The sequence below is a fragment of the Monocercomonoides exilis genome (genome assembly GCF_001643675.1).
Source record: "Monocercomonoides exilis strain PA203 chromosome Unknown scaffold48-729018, whole genome shotgun sequence".
In the NCBI taxonomy this organism is placed as follows: domain Eukaryota; phylum Preaxostyla; order Oxymonadida; family Polymastigidae; genus Monocercomonoides; species Monocercomonoides exilis.
This window is the reverse complement of record NW_027150593.1, coordinates 530001-548516: the sequence shown is the minus strand read 5'-3', so window position 1 is coordinate 548516 and position 18516 is coordinate 530001. Positions and strand designations below refer to the sequence as shown.

At 37.9% G+C, this 18516-nt stretch overlaps 5 protein-coding genes across 5 annotated transcripts in view; 3 read left to right on the top strand and 2 right to left on the bottom strand.

Annotated features, from left to right (window-relative positions):
- Positions 1–127: 127 nt before the first annotated feature.
- On the bottom strand, positions 128–3191 carry MONOS_6905 (putative Slc34a2-prov protein; the record flags this gene model as incomplete). Its single annotated transcript, XM_067877181.1, has 7 exons — positions 128–1031; positions 1219–1270; positions 1742–1803; positions 1978–2602; positions 2673–2798; positions 2855–2962; positions 3021–3191. 7 exons carry the CDS (start codon positions 3189–3191, stop codon positions 283–285), a joined length of 1893 nt encoding a protein of 630 aa, XP_067721269.1. The 3' UTR covers positions 128–282.
- A 51-nt stretch (positions 3192–3242) lies between these two features.
- MONOS_6906 (Homotypic fusion and vacuole protein sorting (HOPS) complex component Vps18A) lies at positions 3243–9644 on the top strand (the record flags this gene model as incomplete). The annotated part of the gene is made up of 11 exons (XM_067877182.1): positions 3243–3272; positions 3321–3407; positions 3479–3831; positions 3930–4041; positions 4170–4283; positions 4471–6283; positions 6541–7256; positions 7548–7900; positions 8162–8224; positions 8646–8837; positions 9001–9644. 11 exons carry the CDS (start codon positions 3243–3245, stop codon positions 9377–9379), a joined length of 4212 nt encoding a protein of 1403 aa, XP_067721268.1. The 3' UTR covers positions 9380–9644.
- A 153-nt stretch (positions 9645–9797) lies between these two features.
- Positions 9798–12207, top strand: MONOS_6907 (putative zinc finger CCCH domain containing protein 15). The gene is made up of 9 exons (XM_067877183.1): positions 9798–9867; positions 9983–10039; positions 10104–10208; positions 10261–10525; positions 10595–10784; positions 10880–10982; positions 11143–11273; positions 11408–11671; positions 11815–12207. Exons 2-9 carry the CDS (start codon positions 9983–9985, stop codon positions 12041–12043), a joined length of 1344 nt encoding a protein of 447 aa, XP_067721267.1. The 5' UTR covers positions 9798–9867; the 3' UTR covers positions 12044–12207.
- Positions 12208–12218: 11 nt separating this feature from the next.
- MONOS_6908 (uncharacterized protein) lies at positions 12219–12774 on the bottom strand (the record flags this gene model as incomplete). The annotated part of the gene is made up of 3 exons (XM_067877184.1): positions 12605–12774; positions 12404–12545; positions 12219–12340 (listed from the first exon to the last, which is right to left on the bottom strand). The coding sequence occupies exons 1-3, from the start codon at positions 12746–12748 to the stop codon at positions 12219–12221; spliced, it is 408 nt and encodes a 135-aa protein (XP_067721266.1). The 5' UTR covers positions 12749–12774.
- A 101-nt stretch (positions 12775–12875) lies between these two features.
- Positions 12876–18516, top strand: part of MONOS_6909 (putative Nuclear transport receptor RanBP16) — a gene marked incomplete at its 5' end in the record, with an annotated part of 8297 nt that continues 2656 nt past the window's right edge. Inside the window, 9 exons of the mRNA XM_067877185.1 lie at positions 12876–13128; positions 13190–13524; positions 13606–13821; positions 13933–14034; positions 14303–14426; positions 14642–15643; positions 15861–16552; positions 17129–17223; positions 17460–18516. The exon at positions 17460–18516 is cut by the window's right edge and continues 60 nt beyond it. Of these exons, the coding sequence (XP_067721265.1) occupies positions 12876–13128; positions 13190–13524; positions 13606–13821; positions 13933–14034; positions 14303–14426; positions 14642–15643; positions 15861–16552; positions 17129–17223; positions 17460–18516 (3876 nt within the window). The remainder of the gene's footprint in view (positions 13129–13189; positions 13525–13605; positions 13822–13932; positions 14035–14302; positions 14427–14641; positions 15644–15860; positions 16553–17128; positions 17224–17459) is intronic.

Below are 18516 nucleotides of genomic sequence, written 5' to 3'. Positions count from 1 at the left end.
ATAAACTATTATTATAAACATAATTTCAAAAAAAGAAAAAGAAACAGAAAAGAAAAACTCAACTTTTTCAACGTTATTGATTTCAATTCTTTTTAGCAGACTTGTTTGACAATCAATTCTTTCACTCTTTCTTCATCCCTTTCGTTATTTTCTCTTCCTTGTTTTTGCTCAGTGAAATGCAGGCAAATGCCAAAGAAATAATTTACGAAATAAACAAAAATTGAAAAGAAACTTTAAAATTTTCTGTGAAGTGAAGAATTTGATATTTTTTTGATATGCCATTTATTCATCATCATCATCGTCATCGCTATCTGCTGCTGCCCTTGCATCGCCCAGCAAATCTCTATCATCTTCTGCTTCATCATCATCACCATATCCATATTTCCCTCCTCTTCTTCCTCTTCCTCTTTCTCTTCCTCTTCCTCCTTCTCCTCTTTCTTGTCCTGCCCCTTCTTTCTCTCTCTTGCTCATCTTCTTCAGATGCTTCGTCCTCTCCTCCTCCATCTTCTTCCCTCTCTTCATCGCATCCCTCGATTTCTGCCTCTGCTCCATCCTCCTTTCAATCTCCTTCTGCTGCGCTTCTTTCAGATCTTCTTCGTATCTCGCTGCAAAGTCGTCTTCATCTGTCGGCTCTCCCTCGCTCTCTTGCATGTCACTGCCAAATCCATCTGACTCTGACTCATTTGTGTCTTCATCATCTTCATCATCATCTTCCTCATCACTTTCTGATGACTCACTGAAACTGCCGCTTTCACTGCTTCCTCCTTCTTCATCGCTGCTCTCATCGGAATCTCCTCCTCTTTCTCCTTCTCCTTCATCTTCATCAATCTTCCTTCTCTTCTTCCCATTTTCACTCACAACTGTATTTTTTGTGGTTTTTGCTTCTTCTTCTTTTCCTTCTTCTCCTTCTTTGATTGCAGCACTTTCTCCTCCTTCTTCCAAAAGCTTGAGAGCTTCTTCTCTTTCCTTTCGCAGTTTTTCTTCTCTTTCTGCTTTCCTCATCCGCTTGGATGCTAATCGATCTTCCTTTTCTGAATTTATTAGAGTTTTTATTCGATGTTATTATTTATTTTTATCGATATATTCATTCATTCATTCATTCATTTTTTTTTTTTTTTTTTTTTTTTTTTTTTACTTTTTTTTTTTTTTTTTTTGTAATTAAAATAAAAATCATTGTTAAAAATTCAATCAAAAAAGTGAATAGAAATTTTAACAAACCTTTCTTTTTCCTTTCAACATTTGCCTTTTGAATTTGCTTTCTTTCATGTTTCTTAGAAAGGAAAGATGATGAATAAAAAAAAGGATAGAGAGAGAGAAAAAAAGGAATATAAAACGAATTAATTATGAAAATGTAAAAAGTGTGCATTTATCAGCATAATAATAAAATATACTCGTTCCAATAAACAATGTCATAAAGTTATTTAAAAAAAAAAAAAAAATTTCAAAGAAAAATCTTGGGAGCGCTAAGTGCAACTGAACACATGCAAAACAAAAATCAAGTTCAGAAGTATTTAAACCCCCGTCAAAAACACTGCCTTTCTTTCTCAGCAGCATTCATAACAATAACAATAACAATCATAATTTCACAAAATAATTCCTTTCTTCTTTTTTTTTCCCCTCTTTTTTCTTCTAACTCCAAAAAATTCAATGAAAATTGCCTTTTAAATTAACAATTCTCATGAAAGTTTCTGTTTCTGTTTCTTTTTTTTCTTGTTATTTTTCCCCTCCCTCTTTCACAAACCTCTTTCTCTCTTTTCTGCACTTTATCTCTCGTTTCTTTCGCTTCTTCAGGCGTTTTTGTATCTGAACAAAAAAATTGCATTATAAGTTTTATTATCACGCAATTCCGATAAAAATTAATAATAATAATACACATTCACACACACACACATATATATAAGAGTGAAAGAAAGCAGAAAAAGATAGAGAAAGAATAACAACTAAAAATCTCACAATATAACAAATATAAATACACACAATATCTGTGATACTTCGTCTCTCCTCCGAAATACCCATCCTCCACTTTTATCAGCAGCAGACGCATCCTCGGCCCCAGGTCAGTCAGAGAAATGGCTGTCTTTTGCGATCCTTTTGTCACTTCATCAATCGAACTCGGCTTCAAAAAGCGCGCAGCTGCCACTTCATCGCTCTCTTTGGGCTCTTCTTCCTCTTCTGCGCTTTTTCCTTTCTTTGTTTTTGCGTCTTCTTTCTTCTCACTTGGTTTTTGTGTGTCCTCATCATCACTCTCATCAGAATCTTGCTCACTCTTTTGGATCTTTCTCTTTGCTGCCTGCTCTTCTACCATCGCTTCACGCTCTTCCTCTGCTCGTTGGAGCATCTCGGAAACTTGCGTTAGATGAGAGAGATCAAGCTTGTTATGCAATATCTGATTCACCACATTTGTAATACCAGCTGGCTTTTGTCCAATGTAGTAATGCCTAAATTCTATTTCATCAGTTTCTGAATCACGGCTGAGAAGAACAACTCGCTTGCACGATTTAATGCTTGTTTTTTGTAAATCAATAGCAGGAAATAGATGTTGGAACATTGATTGAACAAGTTTTGTCTGTGGAGCTCCATCAGAAAACTTGCTCATAACAATCTTAATGTAATTTAATTCAATAAAAAATGTATTCATGAATAAATAAATAGAATGAAAATGAATATCATACCAAAGGTGCTGTATTAAATGCGTTTCTACTAGTTGTTATTGGATGAGAAATAATTTTCACAATGTCACGCATACAAGAATATTCCATAATCCGAAATGTAAGTGTTGGACCTCTTGGAAGACGTATCTATTTGAAATTTAAATAAATATATTTATAAAGAGTAAAGTAATCGTGAAACAAACAAGTTTCATGTAAGATCCATGGTCAGTTGATGAAAAACATATTATATGTGTCACCCCAAGCGAGCCTGCAACGCTTAATAGATCCTTTTTAACATTTCTTTTTTGCATCTACAACAATAAACGCATTGTAATTTTCAAGCACAACAAGAAAAATGAAATATCAAACTCTCAAATGTGGGAACGTATTAGGCTCCATCACTTTTCGTGTATCCTTCATAAGCTGCATTAAAGCATTAGGAACCTTGTTCCAAGTAATAACAAAGCATTTAGGAGCCACGTCCTCTTGAATCACTGTCGCCTTTCTGTACGTGGGCATCGCTTTAGGAATATGGGCCATCCCTATAGATTTTTATTTATTGATCAGAATAGAAGAGGTCACTTTGCGAAAATGAATCACTTTTTCGATTCACCGGATACCGTATGCTATTTATTAACTTATTTTGGCTATTATTTATACGTTTCATAGTCGACTGATCAAGCAAAATCTTCGACAAAATTGTATTATCCAAATGTGGAAATTGAGAAGCCCCAGTTTTCTCTGGAAAAATGCAATGTATGAAATTAATAACGTGCTTTCAATGCTTTTCCAATATATTTGTTTTCGATTTTCTGCTCTTTTTTTAGGTTACATTTGCAGAAGGGGTTCCAATTTCTATTGCCGTTTCAAATGGAGTTATAGCATGGCTATCTGAAAAATCTTTGTATTACTACAATGATGAGACTCAAGAATTAAAAGGCATTGAAGGGAAATGGAATCTTAAAAAAGGTGAACTTCCAGAAAAGGTTTTTTTGAACCCACTTGGTTCAATTGCCGTTGTTCCTACATCAAAAGGAAACACTTATTATGTCAATTTCAAACAAGGAACGAAATGGGTTCAATTGGAAAATTGGAAATTTTCTATTGAATCACTTGCTTGGCTTCGCCCAATGGAAACATTTAAGAGAATTCAGACTGGCTACATCTCTTCTTTATTCGGGTGTGTAATTTTTTCAAGAAAATTTTCTAATCATTTTTTATTTTATGATTATCAAATTATTATTTTATTTGATTTTTTTTTAAAAAATATTTTTTAAGAAATAATCTTGATGAACTTGTGAACATTGATTGGAACGTGCTCGTAGGAACACGTGATGGAAAATTGTACGAACTGGATTTTCCTCGCCCAGCACCGAAAAAACTTGAAGAGGTTTGATGACACAATTTTATGGTTTTATTTTTGAAAATTTTGAATTATAATTTGAAACATAAATAAAAATTAATAAAAATTAATATGACAATTTCAAAACACTTCAATTTTCATATGAAAAAATGAAGTTGCCTGAATCAGCGGAATTTCGAGGGCTGCCCATCACAGGAATCACAGGGATGGTTGTTGCAGATGGGACACAGCCACGCCAGATAATATTTGCATCTTCGCTTCTCACTTTGGTTTGTTTTCAGAAACATCTTTTTTTTTTAAAAATATTCTATGATTATCTTCTCTCAATGGCATTATAATCATTTTTTTCACCTCTCTTTGTTTATTCTTTTAATCATTCTTTAATTCCTTCCTTTATTCATCATCTTCATCATTGCCATTCTTCTTCCTCCTTCTCCCTCTTCCCCCCCCATTCAGGTCGAGCTCTCCCGCACCCTCACCCGCCCTTCCTTCACCCACAACACCCGCCACTTCTCTATGCGCGGCATCAAAGTCGACGACCCCTCCAAACTACCATCTTCCCTCACTTTCTCTGGAACCTTCCCGAACTTCCCTCTCCCTTTCCCCTGGTACGCCTGGCTCGGTCCCTCCGGTATCATCCACCCAGACATCGTCTCTATGGAAGGCGTCGACCCTTCCTGCCAGTTCGCCACAGACTCCTCCAACCCTTCCTCCCCCTTTTCTGTCACCCCTTCCAACCACTTCACAGAACACAACCACCCAAACGCCATCAAATCCTTTGGCCGTGTTGCTTCCATCTTCCCTGTCGGCTTAGGCGCTACGTGGTGCCATTACGTCGTGGCGTATGGAGACAGGGTGCAGGCGTGGTCACATGTGACAAGCACGTGTGTGTGTGAGAACATTCCACTGGGAGAGGGAGAGGGAGGGATGGGGATGAGCAGTGGAGGAGGAGGTGGAGGAGGAGGAATTGGAGGGAAGAGAGAGGCATTTCAGAGGGTTCTGACAGATCCAGTGACGTATGACAACTACGTGTCCACTCCGTCTTCTCTCTATCGGGTGGATGTGAGAGACGAGGCATCATCCACATGGATTGAGTTTCTGAACAAAGCAGTGAGCGCATTGGAAGATGCATTGGCTATGGCAATTGCAGAGAACAGCCAAAGTTCTTCTAATTCTTCTTCTTCTTCCACTCCATCAACCACTTCATCTTCTTCATCTTCTTCTTCCTCCTCTTCCTTCACCACCCTTGTCAAATACCGCACATCCCATGCCTCTCCTCAGAAGATCGCCCAACTCTCTCCATACATCGACAGAGCAGTCAAAGCATGCCTCGGAAGCAACTATCGCACAATCATCGCTGCCATTCACAAAAAACCTGCTTCCTTCGCTCGCGACGCCCTCAGCTCTTCTCTCGTCTGGAGTGCTGCTTCTTCTTCTGCTCCTTCTGCTTCATCATCCTCTTCTTCTTCCTCTTCTTCCTCTTCTTCCTCATCCTCCTCTTCCTCCTCCTCAGATCCCAGCGCCTTCACCCACCTCCTCGACCCCAAAATCGGTGCAAGAGCAGCTGCATTGGGCTCTGTGCTTGGCCCACTCTGTTTGGCACTGGGAATGGAAGAGAAAGCAGCAGAGATGTGGGCGTTGTCAGCAGAGCCAGTGGAGATGGTGCTGGCAGAGCTGGTGGAGGAGAACGGGAGGAGGAAGGAGAAGGGGAGAGGAAAAGGAAAGGGAGGGAAGAGAGGGAAGGGGAAGAAGGGGAGGAAAGGGAAGAAGGGAGAAGGAGAAGGAGAAAAGGGAGAGGGAGGAGAGGGAGGAGGAGGAGGAGGAGAGGAGAAAGAAGGAGAAGGAGAAGGAGAAGAAAAGAACATGAAGAATGGGTTTGAGAGTGTGTTGGATGGGAGTTTGTTGAACAGTATTATTGCAGGGTCATCAGGTGGAGAAGGGAAACATGTAGAAGGATATGAGGAAGGAGAAGGAGAAAGAGGAGAAGAAGAAGAAGGAGAGGGCGATGATGATGAAGGAGAGGATGAAGATGAAGATGAGGATGAGGAAGAAGAGGAAGAGGACGATGAAGCAACAGGAATGAACAATTCCGAAGGAAAAGAAGAAAACGAAGGGAATTTTGCTGATTTGAAGCTTTCTTCATCGATGGCGGGCGTGGCAGGAGGGGCAGAGCACAGCTGGAATCCGATGGCTGCACTGAAATATCTGAAGACTGTTTTGGGGAGATTAGAGGCAGCTAACAGCAAGAACGGAGGAGGGAAGAGAGGAGGTGTGTGTGTGTGGGAGGGGGATAATGGGAAAGGGGTGATGTGATGATGAGTTTTTATTTTATTTATTTATTTTATTGACAAGACTTTCAGCTGTATTTAAAGTGTCATAATTGTGGTAATTTCCATTTTCTTCTCATTTATTATTTTCAACTTTATTTGCTTCATTATTAATTCTCTTTCTCTCTTTCTCTCTTTTTCTCTTTCTCTCTCTCTTTCTCTCTTTCTCTCTTTCTCTCTTTCTCTTTCTCTCTCTCAGAGCAATCCGTCAATGCACCCATCATGTTCCTCTCCACCTATCTTGTCGAAGTCTATCTGTGCTGCCTCTCCTTCCTCGAAGAATCTGACCCTATTTCTGCCGGCAATGCCATTTCTGCGCTTGCTTCTGCTGACTCCGCCCGCTCCTACCTCGACTGGGCCATCAAACCAGCCTCTTCCTCCTCTGCGCTGTCTGGCGCGCTGTTTGAGAAGAAAAGAGAGCAAAATCCATTCACTGACATGCTCATCGAATTCGTGGCGTTTCTTGTTATTCACCAGCAGGCCATCCATCGAGCCACTTGCTCTTCTCTTTTGGCAGCACACGGGCAGATGGAGCTGATGGCACTGTATGGCCTCCTCTGCAACGACCCCGCGGCTGTTGTGGAGCAGCTCATTCAGAGAGGAGAGCACCAGAAGGCGATGCAGGTGATCACAGAGCAGATGCACACAGGGAGAAGGAGCGAAGAGCTTCAGGAGCTGGTGGTGAGGTTTTCGTCAGATCTGATACAGAAGTGTCCTGTTCGGCTGGTTTCTATCTGGAGCGAGAAGAAGATTCCCTTGTCGAGTATTCTGCCTGCAATGGCGAGGTTTGACCCGTCTGGCTGGACACCCTCTGAACAGCACCTGCTGGCAGGGAAAGAGAACATCATTTTGAACTTCTTGGAGAGGGAGATTGCGGCACAGAGGTGCAAAGATGTGAATGTGAATAACTTTATGGTGTGTGTTAGTGCATGTTAGTGTGTGCGTGTGTGTGTGGAGAGAGAGAGAGAGAGAGAGAGAGAGAGAGAGAGAGAGAGAGAGAGAGAGAGAGATAAGGGTTATTATTATTATTATTATTAAGGATATATACATATACATATATATATATTATTGGAATATAATTACATTTATGTATATATTCATTATTTTGTTTATCTTTCTCTTTCTCTTTCTCTTTCAATATCTAATTTTATTTTTATTTTTCTTACTTCATTTTGTATTTTCCACCTCTCACACTCTCATCTTCAGATTCTCCTCTATGCCCGAGCGCGTCTGGAAGACAAGCTGATCCACTTTATGCTCACCTCCACCTCGTCCGAAGAAAACAGCTATGGCACCTTCAATTTAGACACATTCTCCCCTTGCTTCTCCAAAAGCTATGCTCTTCGGGTGTGCTTACAGGAAGGGCTGAAGAAAGCAGCGACGTTTGCCTATCTGTTTGTGGCTCTGATTGACGAGGCATTCAACACAGCACTGAATGGCGTGTCTGCCGAGTTTGCAGAGGAGGTGTTTGTGATGATAAGGAACACACTCTCGATTGATGTGCAGAAGAGGATCTGGCTGAAGATTGTGCGGTTCTCGACGAAGTTGGAGAATTTGGAGTATGAATATTGTTATTCATAATATTTTGTATTTATTAATTAATTAATTAATTTAATAATTAATTTAATAATTAATTTAATATTAATTTATTTTATGGTTTATTATTATTAATTATTATTTTGGATTATTTTTCAATCTATCTTTGTGAAACAATTTTTTTTCATATTTCAAACGTATTTCTTCATCTCTTAATCATTTTGTTTCTCTCTTTTCCACTTCTTTGTTAATTTATTTCTTTCCTATTTTTATTGAATGAGCAGAAGGATGACACCAACAGAGAAGACAGCACTTGTCAAGAAGATTTTAGACAAGTCTCGTGAAATGTATGCATTTCATATTCATCTTTATGATTTTTTCAATGGATTAAATTTTTTTTCATTTTTCTTATTTGTTTTATTCTTTTTTCATTTATTTTATTATTATTTTTCCTTTCAATTTCTATTAATACATTCATTTGCCTATCAATTTTTAATATCCATTTTTTATTTTCTTCTTCTTCTTCTTCTTCTTCTTCCTCCTCTTCTTCTTCTTCTTCTCTTTCTTCTTCTTCTTCTTCTTCTTCTTCTTCTTCTTCTTCTTCTTCTTCTTCTTCTTCTTCTTCTTCTTCTTCTTCTTCTTCTTCTTCTTCTTCTTCTTCTTCTTCTTCTTTTCTCTCTCTCTCTCTCTCTCTCTCTCTCTCTCTCTCTCTCTCTCTCTCTCTCTCTCTCTCTCTCTCTCTAATTCTCCCTCTCTTTCACTCACCAGAGAGAATCTCCAGATCTCCAAAGTTCTCCCTCTCCTCCCAAGTGCCCTTATTCCTCTCTCTGATGTGAGCGACTACTTGCTCGACTCCATCACCAAGTGCGAAGAAGACCACAAAAAGCTCAGAGCAGAAATGGCGGACAACGCCATCCAGTTTGAGACGCTGGACTCTGAAATCAAAGAGGAAGGGATACAGTTTGCGTGGGGGGTGGAGGAGAAAGAGGAAAAAAAAGAATAAAGAATTTCGTTTTTAATTTTGTCTTCATTTATTAACTTATTTATTTTTTTTATTCCTTTCATTTTCTCTTTCTCTTCCTCATTCTCTTTTCTTCACCCTCTCTTTCTCCCTCTCTTTCAGACCTGCCATCATTGTCCCTTCATCAGAATGCCCCATCTGCCATCTTCCATTAATCCGCCCTTCGTCCCTCACCCATTCCACTCCTCCTCCCCCTCTCCTCACTTTCTCCTGTGGCCACAGCTTCCACATCTGCTGTGCTACTAACTACCTATTTAAGACACTCCCATTAGACAGGAGAGAAGAATTATATTCCTGCAGGCAGAAAATGATGGGTGTGAGTGATCATATCGCAGCACAGGAATTGTGGGGACAAATGACTGGTGATTTTGGCGACTGTTGCCCGCTCTGTGGGGATAATGCCCTCGCTGCCATCAATCAGAGCCTGCTTATCCCAGCGCCGTATGAAGCAGAGGAGTGGAGCCTCGAAGTGGCACAATGAAGAGACATATTTATGGATATAAGTGTATTTTTTTTTAGCCAATTGAGTATTTGAATACAATTTATCATGAGAATGATGTTTTTGAAGAATAACAATTTCTTTTGTGAATCATCTGGCTTCCTTTTGTTTTTGAGTTGGAAGAGATTGTGAATTGTTTTGTGTGTTTTATAATTTAATTGTTGCTGCATTTTCATTGAGATGGAGCAATAGTATTTTTTTATTCGATTTTTTTAATAAAAAATAAATAATGAGTTTCGCTCAGAAATACTTTTTCTTTGTTCAATCATTCACTTTCTTTTTATTTTATTCCTTAACTGTGTTTTTATAGATATTTTCTTAATTTTTTTGAAAAAAAAACAAAAAAAGAAAATACAAATAAAAAATGATCTTAAAAGATCAATTATGTTGAGGATTAAGTAGATCATAATCCTTTTCTTTTTTTCTTACCATTCATCTCACATCTAAATAATTATTGAAATTAAACGAAAGTGTGAACGATTTTATTTTAATCTCTATCAAATTATTTTGGACATTTTGAATAATTCTTTTCTGATATATTTTTCTTTCTTTTTCGATATTTTAAATATTCGCAAATGAATTAAGATGCCACCAAAAAAACAGCAGAAAATGGATAAAGCCATTTTAAAAAAGAAAGAGAAGGTTTGGGTTATAATTGTTGATACAGATCTCAAAACTTTGTGTTTACACAATTTTTATATTTTAGATCATTGAGGACAAAACCTTTGGTTTGAAAAACAAAAATAAGAGCAAAGCCGTCCAAAGGTATATTGAATCCGTGAAAACGAAAGTCCTTGGCCAACAAAGATCCGTGTGCTTTGCCAATTTTACAAATAATTATTTTTTGCTTTTTTGACTTGTAGAATGCTGAAAAGGCAAGAGAAGAAAGAGCAAGAAAAGAGGCACTTGAAGAAAAAGCACGCCAAGAAGAGTTGAATAGAATATTGAGGGCAACTGTGCTTCAACAAAAAGTTAAAGAAGGAGAAGATCCAAAATCCGTTGTGTGCGAATATTTCAAGAGAGGACTTTGCACAAAAGGTGACAAGTGCAAATTTAGCCATGATTTAACTATTGGAAGAAAGGCTGCAAAGAAAAGTGTTTATTCAGACAAAAGAGCCGAAGAAGAAGGTTATTTGCATTTTTTGTTTTTTAGAAAAAAAAATCAATAAATATATCTTTTTTTTAAAACATAAACAGAAAAGAAAAGGCAGGACACAATGGACAAGTGGGATCAAGAAACTTTGGAAAAAGTTGTTGAGCAGAAGCATGGAAAGAAAAACAAGGGGCTTCCACCGACAACAATTGTGTGCAAGTATTTCTTGGACGCTGTGGAAAAAAGCCAATACGGTTGGTTCTGGCAATGCCCCAATGGTGATAGATGCCACTAGTTTGTAGTTATTTTTATGAATATATTTTCATAAATTTTCATATTTTCATTATATTTTAAACAAAAAATATTAAATCTGTTAAAATAATCTAAAGTCGTCATGCACTTCCACCAGGATTCCAGCTGAAAAAGAAAGGAGAAGAGAAAAAACAAGACGAAGATGAAGGACCTTCTCTGGAAGAAGTGTTAGAGAATCAGGTTTGATTGTTCAGTATTTGCAGAATTCTTATTTTTTATCATTATTTTTCTTTCAAAATTGATAAATTTTATTTATTTCTTAATGTTCATAATTAAAAATTAAATAAATGATATATGAATGATTTTGTTACAACTTTTCCTTTTTTTAATTGATTCTCAGAGGAAATTGCTTGTTGGAGGTACACCAGTCACTTTGGAGACTTTTCTTGAGTGGAAGAAGAAGAAGATAGCAGAAAAGGAAGCAGCAGAAAAGAAAGAGAAAGATGCTCTTCGTGCAAAAGCTGCTGATAGGTTTGATATTTGCCATCATTTTGACTGTTATTTAATCTTCTTATTAATTTATTAATAAATCAATTCAATATTTCATAATGAATACTGCAATCTGTTCATTCATTTTTATTTATTTATTTATTTGTGTATTACAGCAAAGGGCGTATTGGTGTTGGACTGACCGGTCGTGATTTGTTTGCATTCAATCCAGAGATGTTCCAGGATGATGAAGATGCTGTTGGAGGTGATGTTGATTATGCTCATAGAGAAGAGGAAGAAGAAGAAGAACCTGCTTCTTCATCTTCTGTGCCTTCAGACGCTGCCCAGACAGGCGAGCAGAAGGAAGGTGAAGAAGAACCAGAAGATGATCAGGATGACATTAGTGAAGAAGAATTGAAGAGAAGATATGGAGTTACATCGTATGTACCATTTTCTTTTTGTTTTTTTTATTTCATTCATTCATATTTTTATTCTACATCACATCCTCCTTTATTTTTGATTGTTTTTTATAAAACCTTGAATTTCTTGCAATCTTTCCCCTTTTCAACTTTTGTAAATGTAGTGAATCTGGGCCTATTGATGCTTCGCTGTTTGCAGGAGGCGATGAAGCGCTGGATGATCTTGACGATGACTCAGATGAGGAAAAAGAAGAAAAGAAAGAAGAGGGAGAAAAAGAAGAGAAGGAGGAAAAGAAAGAAGAAGTTAAAGAAGAAGTTAAAGAAGAAGAGAAAGAAGTGAAGGAAGAAAAGGAAGAGCAAAAAACAGATGATAAAGATGAAGAGTCATCATAAACGTTCGAAATATCACTTCTTCGCTTTTTCTTTCATTTCAATTTCTCCACATTAATCCATTCGTCATTAGCAAATACATTTGCACGTCATTCATTATTCACTCAGAAGTCTCATTATTTAGAAGATAGATGAGGTGTTTTAGTAATAAAACAAAAAAATAAAAATCTTTATTTGTTTATGTAGCTCCAAAAATACGCATCATTCTACGAGAATGAACGCTTTGTAGCTCACGTAAGGCTCTATCTAATTCGTTTGTTAGATGTTGCATGTTTGGAACGTCACAAACAAGGATTTCAGCTTTAAATGTGAAATTGCAAGAAATTCTTTAATAGATATTTTCAAAAAGAAAGAAAAGCAAACAATGATTTTCTTTTGGCTGATATTGCAATGGCTGTTCTCCTTTTCGCTCAACTGTGACTGGTGCCATAGAAGTTGTTGTGTCTAATCTTAAAAGAAAATGAGGTGAGATTTCAGTGCTAAGTGGATGCGTGCGTGAAGCAACCTATAAAATATAAATTATAAAAAATTGCGCTGTTAATTTCAATGCTGTTTAACTCATACAGGAGCTTCTAATCTCCATGCAAGATCAGTGTAATGAGGAACGCTAAGTTGTTCGTTAGCAAGAATTTCACGCACTGATTCAGGTGAAATTTCATCAGGTTGCGCAGAATCTGATGATATTGAGGATGAAGATGGTTGCGACATGCGAAAAAGCAAATATTAACTTAAGCAAAGATCGATCCCACTATTCTCATTGTGATCGATATCGTGTAGAAAACGGTGATTTGCGTTGCTTAGAGACAGTAATTTTCTAGGATCTTTTCCTTGTCAAATGGATGAATCACAATTAACAATCCTTGAGCAGCATGCTACTAATTACTTTCTACATCCTTCAAAGGAAGCACATCAATCTGGAATGCAATTTTTGGAGGTTGTTTCGATGAGTCCAGATATAATATCCCATTGCCAGTTCATTCTGCTTAAAACCGAAAATCCTTATGCAATTTTTTTCGCGTCTAAAACATTGACAAAACTTTTTTCTGACCGTTGGGGAGCTATTCCAGAGGCTCAAAGAAGTGAATTAAGTTTGAAATTTGTTATTTGCACATACACGCATCTATAAATTTTTATTTACCTTTTTTTTAGAGATGTTTATTTTCAGCTTTCTCCTTAATCGTGCACCTAATCTCGTTGCAAAAGTTTTGTCAGAAAGACAAAACACTCCACAAACTCAATATGCAGCAACTCCCTTATCTTCATCTCCGATGATTGTTGCAGTTCGATTTGTCTGCGAATTATTTGCGCGGATCTTAAAAATGTTTTGGGTAACGTTTCTTGAACCAGTGAATTCATCTCAAATTGCTCCTTTCTTCGATGGAGGAATTGATAAAAATATCGTTGGACTCGAGCTTCTTGCAGAAATTCTGAATCAGGTGCATTACAATCCAGGAAATATATGCACATCTTCAGAGCACAGGAGGGTTTGAATTATATGTTCATACGGATTTTTGTTTTATATATCAAATATAATTATTTTGACAACTATTATTTTAATGCCGCAGGTTCAAGTTAATTTCCGAAATTCTTCCTTGCTCCCCACAGCTGTGATTGCACATGGAATGCTCCAGCGCTATGGAAGAGGAGAATTCAACCAGGGCTCCCCTGAAGTGCCTGGGCTTATTCTGTCGCGTTCTCTGCTGCTGTTCAAAATGGCTATGTCATTTGACTTTATTGGCTGTGGACAGGATGATGTGTCAGATGATATTAGAATCGTTCATGTTTGCAATGAAAAAATAATATTTTTATTTATTTTTTTTACTTAAAAAATTCATATTTTATTAATTTTCTTCAATGAATCTGTTTGTTTTTTGCTATTAATATGTTTAAAGCTCCCCTCATCTTGGACAAAACTGATAGAAGATCCGATGTTGATTCCTTTGTTTTACACGCTATTCACTTCACCAAACATTCAGGCATCGCAGAAAATACTTGTGTGCTTGTGATAATTTTGTTTATTTGACAATTAATATTTGAATGATAATCTTTGCTTTCTTTTCTTTTCTTTTCTTTTCTTTTTCTCTTTTTCTCTTTTTCTCTTTTTCTCTTTTTCTCTTTTTCTCTTTTTCTCTTTTTCTCTTTTTCTCTTTTTCTCTTCTTCTCTCTCTTTCTTTTTTGTTAATGGCATTTCTTATTTTCTTCAAACGTTTCTTTCTTTCTTTCTTGTTCTTCTCTAAATTCATTTCTATTATCTATTTCCAGTGTATTCAAAATCTTTCATTGCTGACAGCTGTTCGAAAGGCAATCTTCACAACGCCTGAGAAGAAGAACGCATATCTCTTCAACATCATCACAGCCATCACAAACATCCTGAAGAACAAAAATGGTTTGTTATTCTGTTTATTTTATATGGATGTTATGACATGTTATGTATAAACATGTTGCCATTTCTTTCTTTCTTTTCTCTTTCATTTAAACATCACTTAAAAAATATTCTTAATTAATTATTATCTTCTATCTCTTTCTTTCCATAATTCATTTCTTCCTCATATCCTTCCCCTTCCTCTCTCCTCTCTCCTCTCTCTCCCTTCATCCAACCAGATCTCGCATCACCAGATGTCTTCCACGAGGTATGTCGTCTTGTCTGTAGGCTGACCATCAACTACACAGTCACTGACATCGAAGAATGCTGCAATGCTGCTTCTTCTTCCTCTTCCTCCTCTCTTTCTGCTGCTTCTTCTATTCAATCACTACAACCACAAAACTCTTCTTCTCTTTCTCCATCCTCTCCTTCCTCTTCTCCTTCTTCTTCTTCTTCCTCCTCTCTTTATACTCAGTTCCTCTCTGAAGTGTATGCCCTCACCTCAACCTCCTTCATGCACTGGATGTGGGCACAGAACTCGTCCTATTATCTCCTCATGTTCTGGTCGAAAATCGTTGCCAATGAAGAGAGGCGCATCCAAGACGCCAACACACGCAATGCTATTACTGCTTTATCCATCGTCACAATCACTGACGATTCTTCTCCTTCTTCTTCTCCTTCTCCTACTTCTTCTTCCTCCTCCTCCTCCTCCTCTTCTTCTTCAATGGACATTGTCAATGTCAGTGGCGGCACCCCTCTCTCTACTGCCATTGAGCTGAATCGTCTGCTGGGAGCAAGGCGCATCAGAGGCAGGGTCATCTCCTATTCCAATCCGCTCTACCACAGAAGACAGCTGGGAAGGCAAAAAGCAGCATCACGAGCACTGGTGGAGGAGAACGAAGGAGACGAATTTGCCATCCCCACATTCTTCTCTACTGACACGTATGCCATTGAGCCTGCCCCTCTGCAGTTTACAGGGGTGACTGGCACGTTCATTGCAGCACAGCCAGACGGAGCTATGGAGTTGGAGTCGAGTTCTTCTATTTCTTCTCCTGTGAGTGGGATGAAAGGAGGAAGGGGAGGAAGAGGAGGAGAAGGAGAAGAAGAAGGAGGAGGGTTTTTGCCACCAAGGCCAGCAATTGGGTGGGAGGTGTATATACCTGACATAGTGAAGGTGTTTATAGACACAAGATTTGATATAGTGAAGAATCTGGTTGAAGGAGTGATAACAGAGAAGGAAGGTATGATGATGAAGGAGGAATGAAGAGGAGATGTATTTTTAGAGAGAAAGAGAAAGAGAAAGAAAGAAAGAGAAAAAAGATAAATCGCATTAATTGTGATGATCATTATCCTATTCTTTTGGTATTTGCTTTTATTGTTCTTTTATTTTATTTTATTTTCTCTTTATCAATTCATAAATGAATAAATTCCATCTTCTTCTAATGCTTCAACATTCAGATCCCCTTGAGATGGAAGACACCCTCATCCAATCCCTCCAGTCCATTGCCTCTCTCATCCGCTTCTCCTACATCGCCAGCTGCACAGGCATCTTGAATCAATACAGCACCGTCTTCTCCTCTTTTCGTGTGCTTGCCACTCAACTTCTGTCTGACCACAACGAAGACAAAGTGAAGAAGTTTGAAGAACTTGAACTGCAGCTGACATGGCTGACACACATCATTGGCGCTGTTATTGAGCTGCGTTCATCTTCTTCTTCCTTCTACATTCCCATTGATCATATAAACTCTTCTTCCTCTTCCTCTTCTCCCTCTCAGCCAAACATCGCATCCATGGATGGCCATTTGTGCTGTGCTGTCTTTGACTGTGTTGTGATGTGTGCCACAGGGCAGATTCCTGTCTCTTCTCACTCAGAAAAGCTCTTCGTGGCTGTCCTCTCCTTTCTGGGCAAGTTTCGCAGGGCGTTTGCGATGCAGTCGTATTCAACACCTGCAGTGGTGATGGAGATATTGAAAGTGAAGGCAGGTATAGAGTCCTTTGAGGCGATGGTGAAGCTGATGTGGATGAGCGCGATTCAGGTGCTGCAGCAGTATGGCCATCAGCACAAGAAGGTGTTAAAGGCGTGTCTTGCTCTGCTGGATGATCTGGTGTCGAATTACAGCTATCATTCTATCAATGCATCGTTAGATGTGGTGTGTGGAATGAGGGGGTGGAGAGAGAGAGAGAGAAAGAGAGAGAGAGAGAGAGAGAGAAAGAGAAAGAAAGAAAGAAAGAAAGAGAGAGAGAGAGAGAGAGAGAGTGAGAGTGAGAGTGAGTGAGTGAGTGAGAGTGAGAGTGAGTGAGTGGGAGTGAGAAAGAGGGAGAAGAAGAATGAGAAAGAAAGAAAGAAAGAGGATATTGATTGTCTTTTTTTTTAATACGAACAATTCTGTTCTATTCTTTTTTTTCGATAATTCTATTTATTTATTTATTTATTTATTTATTTATTTATTTATTTATTTATTTATTTATTTATTTATTTATTTATTTATTTATTTATTTATTTATTTATTTATTTATTTATTTATTTATTTATTTATTTATTTATTTATTTATTTATTTATTTATTTATTTATTTATTTATTTATTTATTTATTTATTTATTTATTTATTTATTTATTTATTTATTTATTTATTTATTTATTTATTTATTTATTTATTTATTTATTTATTTATCTATTTATTTGTTATATAAATATATTGTCATGTCTGTCTTGTTCCTCAAAAAGGTCTCCACTCTCCTTCAATTCCACACAGTTGAACATTTCGCCTTTCTCAGAGATCCTTCCTTTGCACACATCAGGTTCTACTCGATCCTCGGAACGTATGATAAATATTAAGTTATTTAATAATGATGTATTTTATTATTATTATTATTATTATTATTATTATTATTATTTATAAATATAAATTTCTTTGTAATGTTTTTATTTTTTTTTATTCCCATCTAATCTTCACCAACAAACACATTTCCCTCTCCTTCTCCACTCTTCTCCCTCCTCTTCATCCTCCTCTTCACATTCTTCCTCTTCTTCTCCCTCTTTCTTCTCCTCTTCTCAGCCTCATCTACGACAAAAAGCGCATCTCTACCTTCCCTGTCTTCTTCGACCCCTTCATGACAAACTTAGTCCTCCTCTCTCAGAAGACACCCTCTGAACTCCACCAACCAGAATATCGCATCCCCCTCATCACCCTCTTCCAAGATCTGAGGGGTCTTGTCATCCCTTGCAACAACTCCAGGACATACAGCCAGGTGCTTATGATGCTCTGCCCTTTCTTCCCTGTCTTCATTCACATCGCCAACCAATGGAAAGACGACCCAAAAGTGCTGTGTTCGCTTCTGAAGCTGTGGGAGGAGCTGGGTATGAATAGAGGATCCAGGCTGGGTATAGAATCAACATATGAATCAACATTTGCATCTGCTCCTACGTTTGACATGCCTCCTCCTCCTCCTCAGGTGCCTTCTTCCTCTTCTTCTGCTTCTGCTTCTATTATTGACACCACATCCTTCACCATCGTTTCCTCTTCTTCTCTCTCTTCCTCCTCTTCCTCTTCCTCTTCTTCCATCCAACTCCTCCCTCGTCCAACCACACCCGCAGCAGCCGTTATCATCTTCTTCCACACAACAGCCCAGTTTGTCACAATGCTCCAAGGATGGCTATGTGAAGGGATATCCACTGCAATGGCAGCAGTGGAGAAGTCTGTTTCATTTGGCTCTTCTTCTGCTAGAATAACAGCTTCTTCTTCATCTTCATCTTCTTCTTCTTCTTCTTCTTCTTCAATGATGAATGCGAGTGAGAATAAACAAGGAAGTTCATTGTTTGATGATATGTTTGGAAGCAATACAGGATCTTCTTCTTCTTCCTCTTCCTCTTCTTCTGCTTCTTCTTCATCAATGTCAATGTCACCTTCTCCTTCTCCTTCCTCCTCCTTTTATTCTTCTCCTTCCTCTTCTTCTTCTTCTTCCTCTTCCTCTTCCTTCTCCAATAGCAACTCCTCCCTTGTCTATCTTTCCTTCTACCGCCCTCTTTCTCATCTCCTTCTCTCTGTCTGCAACATCGTCAGTGGACAATACATACCCTTCGGAGTGTGCTCTTATTATGGCGATTATTCACTT